Source organism: Loxodonta africana, chromosome 1 (assembly GCF_030014295.1).
Source record: "Loxodonta africana isolate mLoxAfr1 chromosome 1, mLoxAfr1.hap2, whole genome shotgun sequence".
NCBI classification, from domain to species: Eukaryota; Metazoa; Chordata; class Mammalia; order Proboscidea; family Elephantidae; genus Loxodonta; species Loxodonta africana.
Window position 1 is genome coordinate 236,725,972 of NC_087342.1, and position 13,729 is coordinate 236,739,700.

The window sequence follows — 13,729 nt, forward strand, 5'->3', positions numbered from 1 at the left end:
GTCTTCCACGTGTGAAATGGGTCTTTCCCACCTGATGCTGAGGTCCCTTGAGGAAGGGCCCGTGTTACTCAGTCTCTCCAGCCTACTCACCTGATGCTGAGGTCCCCCAAGAGAGGGCCCAGGTGACTCAGTCTCCCCACCTGATGCTGAGGTCCCCAAGGAAGGGCCTGGCGGCTCGTCTCTCTGCACCACCAGTGTTCCCAGGTGGTGTGCTCTGAGAGAAATTCCTGAATCATCCACAGCTGTCCAGTCTCAGTCGGCCCACGTTCCTCTTACCCCACAGGTTGAGGTGCTGCTTATTAACCAGCGTTGAAGGCCTGCTAAGGGCCAGGCCCTGTGGTGGATCCAGGGAACCGAGCCCTGGTTCTGGACTCCCAGGAGCACTCTGGACAGCAGAAGAGCGAGCCTTCAGAGGCAAACACGTGGGGGTAAATACCAGGTGCTCTGAGACCCAGGGCAACCTCTGTCCACCCTGGCCTCCTTCCCCCACCCCTCCCTGACCCTCTCCAGCAGTCGCCAGTGTGTGCCCCCCCAGCCCCCCAACCTCTCCAGCACTCCCCAGTGTCTCCCTCCCTCCCAAACCGCCCCTGCACCCCAGCAGTCCCCAGCGTCTATTCACCCTTTCAAATTTTCCATAAGTCTGTTCAGTTAGGAACAACAACCCAGTACACTGGGGCCAGTTTCATTTCCCAATTCTACTTGGACAGTGGCCTTATCAAAAAAAATATTCTTCTAATGTTTCTCAATGAATCTCCTGACTTCAGATATTTCAACATGTAAGAAGTAAAATCTGATGATTAACACTTGAGTTCTGAGTTTAAATCCATTTATGGGCAAAATTTTCTGTCCTAGAAGGATCGGGTGGCTCTAAAGAGGCGAAGCTCTGGGCTAAGCAGTTAAGTCTGTAATGATGATTTGAGAACAGAGACTTCCCTAAGCTCCTCGGACTCACCTCAAGGAGTCCTGGAGCACAGTGGTTAAGTGCCCTGCTGCTAACCAAAATGTTGGTGGTTAGAACCCACCCAGCTGCTCCACCTAAGACCTGGTGATCTGCTTCCATAAAGATTACAGCCTAGGAAACCCTACGGGCAGTTCTACTCTGTCGCATGGGGTCGCTATGAGTCAGAATCGATTCAGTGGCACTAACCACAAACTCTTACTTCAAGTGATTTAAATGTCCTTGTTACTCGGACCTCTTGCCATACTGACCAGGCTCTGATTTACTGGCACTTTACTGGCAACTTTTAGAAAGCAGCTCAGAATACCATAGTGCAACAAGTGTCAACGTCCAGGATTCGGCCACTAGATGGCAAAACAGCTCCCCATACGGCACTATCACAGCTGTTTCGCCACTGGGAAAAAGCAGGAGATATAAAAGCAGGAGATATTTACAAGCGTCATCTTACTCAAATTACTCCACACAACTACCCTTTACATTTACAAACTTTGTTACCTCATTTTCAGTTCCTTGTGGGTGCCAAGAGGACACCCCACATAACCTTTACGGTGTCTGTACGTTCCTCCTGCCCGTCCACTTTCATCCACGATCCAGTGTAAAGTATTTCCCTCTTGGAAACTGTTTAAAACCTTTTTCATTTGTTGTGGCAATTTGGCACTGAGTAAATATAGAGAAATTCCACTAATTCAACTGACTAGACACCACATGAAAGTTCAGTACAGATTAAGTGCTCTTGGGGGGCAGCTTCTTTATCTCCAGCTATGACCAAATGTCGAAAGCTCACCCAAAAAGAAGAGGGGTTTGAATAACCACTAGACCAGCCAAATTTTGCATATTGCCTTTATTTTGCAGAAAATGCTCTCTGCTGATTGTCTTTGGTTACTTTGTCATAATTAAAACATACAATTGTAGGTTTAACAATATAAAAGATTAGCTACATATGCTCAGAATAAACACATTCTAGTGGACGGAGCTGACAAGTTTTCCTTTCAACTAAAATCGGCTGTCCTTCAACTATGAGTTTATTCTGTCCTTAACATCAACTATCACAGACAACTGCACCACACAGACCTGAACCTACGCCCAAAGCAACAAAGAGGATCCAGTGTGCTTGGTATCTCACTGAAGGGGGACCTGTGCAGTTTGTGAATTCGGATCATCTATATGCTGGATGAGAAATGACGTTTCTGGAGCCTGGCAAATAATTTTGTATTATGAATAATGGTGAATTAGGCCAACTGCATTGTTTTCATACTTAAAACTCCTTTGTAGCACCTCAATACTGCTCAGAAATAGACTCAGTCTAGACCAACAGCAGACGATGGGTGCTTTGTTTGCTTCCATTTCTTTTTTATGTATAAATACCACAACATGTACTCCTCCTCCTATTTTAAAACAGGGTGGTTCTACTCTGTCCTATAGGGTCGCTATGACCCGGAATTGACTCCATGGTAACGGGGTAAGGCTTGGATTGCTTCCTTTGACCATGAGACCATCGTCTGACCGGGTAGATCAATCAGATCAGCACGCAGTTGGCACAACAACAAAAGCCAGTGCATTCGGAGAAAGATTCACATGGAGGGCGAGGACACTGGCGTCCATGAGGCCACCAGGCGGGCTTGGGCTGTGGCGTCGTACTGGCTGTCGGGAATGTCTGTGGCTGTGGCCCCTCCTTCATACAGCGGGGACCCTGAGGACGCCGAGGCAGCGTGGGTGAGGGGTGCGTAGTGTGCGGGGGAACCCCGGAAGAACTGGGCCCCCAACCCGTTGGCCATCGCTGGTGTCTGGGAGCCTGGAGTGATGGCGCCATTACTCACAGACCACAGGTTGGGGTACTGGCTGCAAAGGAGAGACACAGGTGAGTCAGAGGGGCTAGGTGAGGATGTCAGCCAGGTACGGGAGGGAAGGGCCAACACCAACCAACTGTACATTTTTCTCCTTCCCAGCAGTCCTGTTCTCTGTTAGAAGAGGACTGGCAGCCTCACTCTGAGGTGTCTACAAGTTCTGTGGTTAGAAAGCCTACTGACAAGATTATGTGCCTATTTCCAGACTAGGAGCACTCCATGTGGCCCCAGAAAACTCCAGTAACACAGGATTCCCGCGACTTATTCCAAGCCAAGGTTTCACAGGATGGGTGCAAGCGTTTGAATGTTTAACTAGCACCCCACCGCAGTGATTCCTACAATCAACACAGCACCTCCTAAAACATCAAGCTATGGAGACCATTCCTTGTAAGGCTCCCACCCTGGGTCCCGCCCCTGTACCCTGCTCAGGAGACACACCAGTCAGGGAGAAACGGACAGGGACTGAGACCAGAGAGACAGCTCCAGCCCTGCCCTGACAGCTGTGTCTCAGCAGACATGTCCCAACCTATAAAATAAGGTAGGTGGACACAAGCATTAAAAGCTGCAGTCTAAGCTTGGAGAGCTCTGGTGGCGCAGCGGGTAAGCACTCAGCTGCTAACCGAAAGGTTAGTGTTTCAAACCCACCAGCAGCTTGGCAGGAGAAAGACCTGGCCATCTGCTCCAGGGCAGTGCTCCTCTGTGACACACGGGGTCACTACGAGTCTAAATTAACTCGATGGCACCTGAACGACAAGCACTTGGAAGTAAGCAGCATTAAGCTACACTAAAATTTTGTTTGGGAATAAATTCCAAAGAGTGCTTTTATGAATAAATGAGAGCACACGTTACAGGGGTGCTTCAACACGGATGCAGCGCTGCAGGTGCTCACACGTCTGTGCCAAGAAATTTGGAAGTCAGCTTCCTGGCCAACCGACTGGGAAGGATCCACATTTGTGCCCATTCCAAAGAAAGGTGATCCAAAGGAATGCAGAAATTATGAAAGAATATCATTCATATCACGTGCAAGCAAAATTTTGCTGAAGATAATTCAAAAATGGCTGCAGTACAATACAAATCAACACAAAACTGCCAGAAATTCAAGTCTGGTTCAGAAGAGGACATGGAACAATGGTATCACTGCTTAAGCAGAAAATATCAGAAAGATGTTAACCTGTGTTTTACAGACTACACAATGCCATTCAATGGTGTGGATCATAGAACACCATAGATAACACCGCAAAGAAACTACATAGACCAAGAGGCAGTCATTCTAACAGAACAAGGAGATACTGTGTGGTTTAAAGTCAGGAAAGTTGTGTGTCAGGGTTGTATTCTTTCACCATACCTATTCAATGTGTATGCTGAGCAAATAATCCAAGAAGCTGGACTATATGAAGAAGAACGGGCCTTCGGGATTGAAGGAAGACTCATCAAAAACCTGCAGTATTCAGATGATACTGCCTTGTTTGCTAAAAATGAAGAGGACTTGAAACATTTGCTGATGAAGATCAAAGACTACAGCCTTCAGTGTGGATTACACCTCGACATAAAGAAAACAAAAATCCTCACAACTGGACCAATAAGCAACACCGTGATAAACGGGGGAAAGACTAAAGTTGAAGTTGTCAAGGACTTCATTTTACTTGGGTCCACAATCAACACCCATGGAAGCAGCAATCAAAAATGTCAATGACATATTGTATTGGCCAAATGTTCTGCAAAAGACCTCTTCCAAGTGTTAAAAAGCAAGGATGTTACCTTGAGAACTAAGGTGTGCCTGACCCACACCATGGTATTTTCAGTTGCCTCATATACATGCGAAAGCTGGATGGAAGTCTGAAGAAAAGTTGATGCCTTCGAATTATGGTGTTGGTGAAGAATATTGAATATACCATGGAATGCCAGAAAAACAAACAAACACAGCCAGGATGCTTCTCAGAAGCAAGGATGGCAAGACTTCGTCTCACATACTTTGGACATGTAATCAGGAGGGACCAGTCCCTGGAGAAGGACATCATGCTTGGTAAAGTAGAGGATCAGCAAAAAAGAGGAAGACCCTCAAGAGATGGACTGACACACTGGCTGCAACAACGGGCTCAAGCATAGCAACGACTGTGAGGATGGTGCAGGACTGGGCAGCGTTTCTTTCTGTTATACACAGGTCGCTGTGAGTCGGAACTGAGTCTACGGCACCTAACAACAGCACGTACAATAAAGCGCATCGCTTTTCAGGTGAGGACAGGCTTGGTCTGTGTGGACAACCTGGCAAATCACTTAGGGTCTTGGAAAAGGAGGATCCACTTGTATATTTCATAGTTTAGGTTTCTTATTAACTTTATTAACATTTCAGCCTTTATTCTATTAATCCTCTGAAGAAAGGTAATACATTTACTAAACAGCTTGCTTTGTGAAATACTCTCTCCTCCCTCGATGCAATTTGCAAGGAGTTTACACCAGTTACCCAGCGTGTATGTTCTGGGCTTTGATCCTATGTCCACAGAAAAGCCAACAAATTCATTTAATAGCTCCTTGTTGAAAAAAATTCTGGAAACATTTCCTTAAAATGCATTTACGGACCCCAACAGCCCTGTAAAAAGACAGGCTGGGGTTATTTACCGTCTTGTTTTGCTTATGAGGAAATCGAGACTCAGAGAGGCTGCGACTCATCCATCATGTATGATTTAGAAAGCAGCAGAGTCGGGCCTGGCTCCTGGCTCCTTTCATTCAGGCCCAGCTGCCGGTCCACCCGCATCCACCATGAGAGGACGCCAAGTTAATGAAGCTACAGTCCTCGCACAGAACAGACTCACAGCGCTGGCCATGTCACGGGGGTGCCAGTGGAACTGTACACAGGAAGCCCTATCACCCACAGCTAAAGCGTAAAATGAGGACCAGTGTGGGTGAAAATAGCAGGATGTGCCCGGACGGACATACGTTACCTAGAACCAGTCGAGGGACCGGAGTTGTGGCTCACAGGGAGCATGCTGCTATGGGCAGGCATCCCGAGGCTGGACCAGTTGTCATGGGATTGCAGCATCGATAAGCATGCAGGTGAATTGTCAGAGTACGCTAGGGTGTAAGAACGTGCAGTTACTGGATGGGTCTTCCAAGAGAAGCAAACGCAATGAACTATCACCAATAACTGCAGTCACCCAACATTGAAAACAAAACGTGCTATAAGATATTAAACGTGGAAAATGATCCATCAGCCTGCTTAATTGGTTGTCAAAGGCAGTACCTATTGCCCAAATGACGTATATATTTGAAAATATCCTCCAGTAAACCCAGATGTTTTTATCACCAGATCGACAGACCCCTGTAGAGACAGAATCCTGGAATCATCTGACTGGGGATTAAGCATCTTTAAAAATAAATGTAAATGTAACTTTAACGGGCCTTTCTCTCAAAAATTCATGTCATAGAGTTCACACTTTAGAAAGTGGTACTCCAGGCAAATAAAGGAAGACGGCGATTATTTCTAGCATCAGAGCCTGGTGTCTGGTTGAACAAGTCCCAGCCGAGGACTACTTCCTCACCAAGTAAGCTCCTGTCATTTACAGTCAACTTTAATTGTTGCAATTGTTTCGTGGTATCCCTTTAGCTGTTTCTCCCTTTGGAACCAGGCAAAAGTCTAAGCACATGTGAGGTTAAAGAATTAGGCAGGTGGGTCTTAGGCCACTGTTCCCAACATTTAAGCAGGCATCAGAACCACCCAGGGGGCCTGTTAAAACAAATTTCTCAGTCTGCCCCTAAAACCAGGACCATCTGCCAGAGTCAGCACCAACTCATGGTGACCTCACATGCATGACCCCGTTTGTGTCAGAGTAGAACTGGGCTCCCCTGGGGTCTTCGATGGCTGATTTTTCGGAAAGATCACCAGGCCTTTCCTCCTTGGTGCCTCTGGGAGGACTCCAACCTTTTGGTGAGCATTTACCGTACCACAGAACTCCAGCTCACCGCTGGATTCTGAGTCATTCCCTCTGGGAGGGGCACTTCTCACAGTTCCCAGGTGATATGGCACTGCTGCTCCAGGAACCATCCTTGAGATTGACTGTCCAGTCAAAGCTGGTAATTCCCACGCCCGGCTGACCCCAGAGGATCACTTTAAGGGTTCATGAACTAGCTAGACCTGGGCCCCACCCTAGAGGTTGGTCCATGGTTCTGCCCACTGGAAAGCTCCCTCGGTGACTCGATACCCACCCAGCATTGAACCCCCTGGTCTGGACCACCCTTTGGCTAAGCCAGCAGCACCCACGACATGCAGACCATCAGCTCCTGAGCCACAGCAGAAGTGGACTCTGGAAAAGACCCCTCACTCTGCTTCAAGAGCCCACATGTACACCGTCCCCTATTTAGCCAAATGCAGTTGTTAGTCGTCAAGTCGACTGACTCTGACCCCTAGGCATGCAGAGTAGATCTGCTCCACGGGGTTTTCTGGAAGCCGATTCCCAGGCCTGTCTTCAGAGGGGCCTCTGGGGGGCCTTTCCGTTAGTAGTGAGCACCTAGCCACTTGCACCACCCAGGAAGGCGATGTGCTCCCCACCCCCCAGAATCCATTGTCTGGCCACCCACAAACTCCTGGTGCACCCAGGCTCACCACTTACCTGGAGAATTGTTGTGGTGCGTGTACGGGCTGGGGTAGGGGGATGCACGGTGGCTCCTCAGGGCGGGGTACCGTTCACAGCCATGCGTGGAGGCCAGTGAGAGAGGCCCTCCAAACTGGGGGTGGGGGCTGCCGGGTGGACAGAGGGTGCTGGTTCCGGGGAGAAGCCACCCCCCTGCTGTGAGAAAAGGGTGCTGAGTGACTGGTATTTGCACTGTCTGCTTATGTTCAAAGAGGTGAGAGGGGAGCCCCAGGCTTCTGGACCTTCTCCTTGAGTCCCTGATGAAGTGACGGATCATGGTTCACACGCTGCCTGAGCACATAGCATGGAGTCCCCCAGAGTTACAGGGCAGGGCAAACACACTGCTCCACATGGATGCCCAGATTGGCCAGTAGGTCTGAACCCACAGCCCCCACCAGGAGCCCTGGGACACCCCACACCCAACCTGCTTCCTTAAATCTAGTTGCCTTCAGGGGAGAGAGGGAAGCTAGATTAATGGAAACAGAACAACAAAAATGGAAATAACAAGAATACTGATATATTGTGAAGAATGTAACCAACGTCACTGAACAATATGTATAGAAATTGTTCAATGAGAACCTAATTTCCTGTGTAAACCTTCACCAAAAACACAATAAAATATATTTTTTAAATTATCCGTGGCTAATAAAGTAATGTAGTTGGAAAAGCAACCAAAATGTGTATAAGAAGAAATTCTGAATAAAACTAGGCAAAATAAATAACTTTTAAAAAGTGATCTTAGAAAAAGAAAAAAACAGTTGCCAGTCAAATCAGTCTGGATTCACGGCAGGCAACCTCACCGTGCAGAGCAGAACTACTCTGTAGGGTTTTCTTGGCTGTGACTTTTCAGAAGCAAATCGCCAGGCCTGTCTTCTGTGGCACTTCTGGGTGGACTCGAACCTCCAACCTTCTGGCTAGCAGCCAAATGCTACCCAAAGACTCCCAAGCTGTATTATTTCAATATTCGAATCCTTAGATGACTTACTATTCCCCAAGGCAGGTCAACCTTCAGGTCCTAACCAGTGAGTATGAGAATAAAATATAAGACCAGACCAAAGAAAAAAACAGGGCAGAGCGCAACCCGTGGGGTAAGGGCTACCTGTGAGCTGTCCCCCTTCTCTCCCCGCTCCCTTCGCCATCTCCCACCACCTCACAGCTAGCCTCAGGGAGCTGGGGGTGGGGGGCCTGGCTTCGCAGGACCCGCTACTTTCTGCTGACCCTTCTTCTGTAAATGGCAGGCTCGCATTCTCTCCACCACATGCATCAGCCAGTCCTTCCTAAGAGGGTCCTGTTCGGTCCTCCTCATAAACTCCATTCCTCCCCCCGCCACCCCACCATTCAGAAAACGCAACTACTCTGGCTCCAATTTCCAAACGACAATTCTCCAGACAACATTCAAAAGTGACAATGTATGATGCACCCACAATACACGGGGCCCATCACTGGCCTGCAGTGTCTGTATCCTACCTCAAGTGGGTGCAACTCAAGCCACTGTGGCGAGCTGTTTGTTAAACTAGCCTAGAAACTGATTAAAAAAAAAAAAAAAGATGTACAATAAAACCTGTGAACACCAGAACCTGTGTAAGGCAGAAACCTATCAGAAAAGGAAAACTCAAAATATTTTCCATTAATAGAGAGCAATAGACAAGTGGTAAGACGGCACCCTGTCTAAGGCAGAAAGCTTGCAAGACCCAGAACAAGGCAGTCCCATCTGAGTTTGGGTTCTCCCAGGTTTCACTGTATATTGAGAACAGAGAAAGATCATTCACGGTGGAGTACACCATGCTGGCTCAACCAGACCCTTCTACTGATTTAGCCAGCATGAACTTTTCTATCCTAATTATTTAAATCTCAATGGCCTTTCTCCAGGTGGAGAAGATAGACGAAGCACTTTCTCCCCATCTTGAGTGCTGTGTAGACCTGCCTTGCTTTGCTTGTCTTGTGAGACTTCCCTGAGAAGCTAAACTTGAAGCTGCCTCTCCCCACCCTAGGAGCCACTGTTTTCCACCATAACCAACCTGAGTTGATGGGCTGTCCCAAGAACCACATGTGTTCATAAAACATCACCCCAAAGATGGCCCTTCAGTTTTCAACCACTAACAAAAACAGCATCCCAAAAAGGATATCATGAGCTGGCTTTCTTTCTTGCCCAACACAGGGTAGTCTCAACACCCACCAGTCCCGAGGGTCCATCCTAGCTGTGGTGGGAGCTGCCTGTGAGCACAGCGAGAGCCCAGGACTGTTCTCCCCATAGCCTGGGTGAGCATCCACAGCCCAATTAGCGAGTGGTTAAGGTCAGTACAACTTCCAAGCCACAGGACCAAGTGTCCTGCACAAGGAAAGGCAATTCCCCTCCCCAACCACACCCAGAAGTGTGCTGTCTTCTCTATCTGCAGCTTCTAGCTCTCAACTGAAACAAGGTGCCTCGGTGCAGAGAAACAAACCGTACATTGAGAATACCCAGGCTGCTGGCTATCTCCGGGTTCTTCCATCATATCTTTGTGATCGCTTCTGCCAAAAAAAACCAAAATTAATTATCAGAAAGAGGAAAGCCAGAAGACAGTATCTACAGCAACATTTCATCTTTATGCACATTTCTTTGCCCAGAGGGTAGTTAGAATTTTCTCACCTTTCCTTTGCATCAAGGAAAGCTTTGGCAAATGGATTGTACTTAATTTTAAGAGCTGTGATCTGAAAAACAAGAAATGGCACTTACTAGAGTATCACACTCAATAGCCAGAGGATTTAAAACAGCACCAAAAACTGCGACACCTCTGTACCCCCTTTAGATACTGAAACAAAGTCAGACTTCTCTCCAGATCTTTCTATTTGGGTCTGAAGTGGTTGAGTAATTATAATTATTTCATAAGGAAAATGTACATGTACATTCATATTTATGAAAAGTTTTAAAATGTCAATTTCCTAAATGGCATTCACAATAAATATAGCCAACTACTCAGAATATCCTATGTGCATACATTAAAAATGACTAAAATATAAGCTGGGTCATCCTAGGAAATAAGGATCTAGTTCTAGTTTGTGGTCAACACTGAGGACTAACTGGTTTATCACAAACTTCCCACTTTGGGCTTAGATTCAGACCTGGATTTTTTTAACAGCACACCATTTTGAACCCAGCTGAGTTTTCACATCAAGTGGGTTTGGAAGTCTGCCTGTCCCTTTGGGAAAGATTTTCAGAGAGAAGCCCTTCTCTCTGCTCGCAGCCTTGTCTTCAAGAAATGTCCAGACATTAACCTAAATGTTTTACGGTTAGGTTTTAAGCGTTTATTTCAAGCATTTAGTTGCTGTTTCTAGTTATAGACACTTCTTAACCTAAGAAGAGTTTATTCCCCATAATGGAAAATGCTTGAATGAGTCTTATTTTAAACTCTCTGCATGTGTGTGCTACACGCACACACACGCGCGCACACACACACACTTTAAGTTATGCTAACTTATCTTGGCTAGACATTAAACGTGAGTCTACCATGCACCCAGGGACAGATTATTCAATAAGCAAGGTACGCAAGGGCTTAGTTGTGTTCACTTACTAACCTGGAGTGAACGAGTCAGTAAGTAAACGCAGTGAAGCCCCTGCGTGCCTTGCTGACTGGTTAACGCACCCTACACGTGGCCCGGATCTGCCCACCCCTGCCAGGCCTGGAGGACCACACACTTCTCTCACCTCCTCGTTCTGATAGGCCGTCACAGCTATGAACTGGGTCTCAGGGAAGCAGTGGCTGGTGATCATACGCTGGGGACCCCCAACCCTCACGATGTGAATCCGAGGCTCGTACTTATGCAAGGAGTTCAGCATGATCTGAGGGCACAGACACGGAAACGTGGCAGTCAGTCCTGCCACTGCCACAACAAACCTCTGTGCACCCCACTGTCCAAGAGAAAAACACATTCGAGATGTGGAACCAGGAGCCAGGAACGTGGGTTAATTGTTGTGGGAAGTGGGTTCCCCAAAGGTAAGGGTCCCAGCATCTTATCCGTGCTGCTTCCCAGGCTCATGTGGAGACGAGGATGAGATGCCACACACCACTAAAGGCAATGGATGTCTGTCACAAGCCCCACTGCAGAATAAAGTTCCAGTTTCCACAATTGCTATAAACCAAACCCACTGCCGTCTAGTCAATTCCGACTCATAGCAACCCTATAAGACAGTAGAGCTGCCCCATAGAGTTTCCAAGGAGCAGCTGGTGGATTGGAACTGCTGACCTTTTGGTTAGCGGCTGTAGCTCTTAACCACTGCCACCAGGGCTTCCTACAACTACTATTAATAAAGAAGCCCTTTGCCTTCCAGTCCATTGCAACCATAGGGACCCTATAGGACAGAGTAGAACTGCCCCCAGAGTTTCCAGGGAGTGCCTGGCAGATTTCAACTGCGGACCCTTTGGTTAGTAGCCAGAGCACTTAACCGCTATTGGTAGCAGGGTTTCCACAACTGCTATAACCCAAAACCAAACCCACTGCCTTCAAGTCGATTCCAACTCATAGCGACCCTATAGGACAGAGTAGAACTGCCCCATAGAGTTTCCAAGGAGCGCCTGGCGGATCTGAACTGCCGACCTCGTCTAGCAGCCGTGGCACTTAAACACTAGGCCACCAGGGTTTCCAGAACTGCTATAGACACCTTTAAAGCCTGCGTTTGTTTGAGACTGGACACGGGCTGTTGCAGTAACAACTCCAAACGAGGAAAGGAAATTCTGGAGAAAACGACTTGTTTACAAGTTTGTTCAGGCTTCAAGCAGGAAACGCTGTCTTACACGGTTAACTTTGATGGGACTGTTCGCCATCAAGGCTGGAATTCCCTCCCCACTTTGGAGAGTTTAGGGTGGCACAAATTCCCCAAACGACAAAACCCTGAGTTGGAGACCTGCGTGCACCTTCAAAGGCGAGAAGCTTCTCCCACTCCCCATTTCCTTGGCCTGCACGTTCCTGTGAGCGGCCTTCCATTCTTAATTCAGGAGGGCTGCGACCCTTTCTTGAGCGTGCATGCCACCGCCCCAGACCAGCACCTCTACTTCCACTCCTCACCCTGCGCAGTGGAAGGTGCGGACCCCTGGCCTCTCCGCTCCCCCAACCAGCCGCTGCGGGCTCTCCCCAAGCCTACCTGGCCGCCACCGTTCAGCTTGTTAGTGAGTTTGACTTTGCTGAAGGAGACCGGCGCTTTCATCCAGTGCGCCCCGAAGTTGGGGGAGTCGGGGTGGATGTAGACGCAGCTGGGCGCCTGCGGCTCGGGCTTACCCCCGGGCACCCATTCGCCGTTCACGTACTTCCAGCGGTGGTTGTCCGCCGCCACGAAGTCCAGGAGGAATGAGTACATGGCGTTGGGGTCCAGGCCGGACACGTTCACCTTCAACACCGGGAACATCCTCCTGGAAGGGAGGCGAGGGCGCGGCAGGAGAAGCCCGGACCCGCGAAGCCGGGGGCGGAGAGTTCGGGACAGAGGCGTCTGTTAGTTCGGGGACTTGTAAAACTCTGCTTCCCGGAGCCCTCAGAGGCCCCAGAGGTTCCGGCGGTCTCAGGACAACGCCTCGGCCCCCGGAGGCCAGGCGGGGAGGACCAGACCAAACGGGTGCAAGCGTGAGGCCGAGGGCGCAGCGCCTCAGAGGTCAGGGCCTAGGAGTTCGGGTCACTCCCTTCCAGAAGCAGCCACAAGTTATTTCCACCAGAGTGGACACAAGGAAAACGGCCCCCTTACCCAGGGGAAAAAGTTTGGACAGTAAAAGACCTTTCCAGGCCCCCCAGGTGATCGGGCCGCGCTCCCCACGCCCGCCCGGAGACCCCAGTTACCCGGAGGCGTAGCGCGCACCCACCTGCCGTTCTTGGTGACGATCATCTCGTTGGTGAGTTCCTTGAAGCGCACCCACAGCTCGCTCTCCTCCAGGCCCACATGCAGCTCTCGCTCCGTGGGGTCGCCCTTCTCGCTGCCCGCCTGCAACTCGCTCTCGACGGCGCTTAGCAGGTGGTCCACTCGGTACTGCAAGCTCTTCCCCGAGCTCTCCGCGCCCGGAGAGCCCATCCTCCTTCCCGCCCCTCCCCGCCGCCCCCCGGAGCCCCGACGCGCTACCCGAGAGCCACTTTTGAGCCCTCTCGGCGGCCTCTCCTCCGGGAAAAGGGGCCACTGCGGCCGCGGACTGTACGTCTCCCGGGTGCCAGCCCAGCCCCGGGGGAGGGCGAAGTCGGAGACCCGGAGGGGGCGGACAGGGGCGAGAGCTGTTCCACTTGAACTCCTGCGAAGCGTCCTAAACGAGGTCTCGGGAGAGAAAAGCCAGCGCCCCCCGCCCTAAATA

At 49.4% G+C, this 13,729-nt stretch overlaps 1 protein-coding gene across 3 annotated transcripts; it reads right to left on the minus strand.

The window, feature by feature from the left end:
- Nucleotides 1–2,529: 2,529 nt before the first annotated feature.
- Nucleotides 2,530–13,458, minus strand: TBXT (T-box transcription factor T). 3 transcript variants are annotated; one of them, XM_003419210.4, is made up of 8 exons: nt 13,253–13,458; nt 12,547–12,811; nt 11,113–11,247; nt 10,057–10,118; nt 9,877–9,938; nt 7,407–7,580; nt 5,742–5,871; nt 2,530–2,797 (listed from the first exon to the last, which is right to left on the minus strand). In XM_003419210.4, exons 1-8 carry the CDS (start codon nt 13,456–13,458, stop codon nt 2,530–2,532), a joined length of 1,302 nt encoding a protein of 433 aa, XP_003419258.1. The 3 variants fall into 3 exon arrangements, with proteins under 3 accessions (XP_003419258.1, XP_064123587.1, XP_010597163.1); XM_064267517.1 differs by having other exon boundaries at nt 7,407–7,583; XM_010598861.1 differs by lacking the exon at nt 7,407–7,580.
- Between the last annotated feature and the right edge of the window lie 271 nt (nt 13,459–13,729).

Bases quoted from the DNA above. Each gene is read 5' to 3' on its own strand.
- TBXT (XM_064267517.1), bottom strand. From the start codon at position 13,458: ATGGGCTCTCCGGGCGCGGAGAGCTCGGGGAAGAGCTTGCAGTACCGA. The intron at 10,119-11,112 runs GTGAGAGAAGTG...CTTGTTTTTCAG, and splicing joins CGGCCTATCAGAACGAGGAG to ATCACAGCTCTTAAAATTAA. The intron at 7,584-9,876 runs GTACGGTTTGTT...CTTTTCTCACAG, and splicing joins GCAGCCTGGGTATTCTCAAT to CAGGGGGGTGGCTTCTCCCC.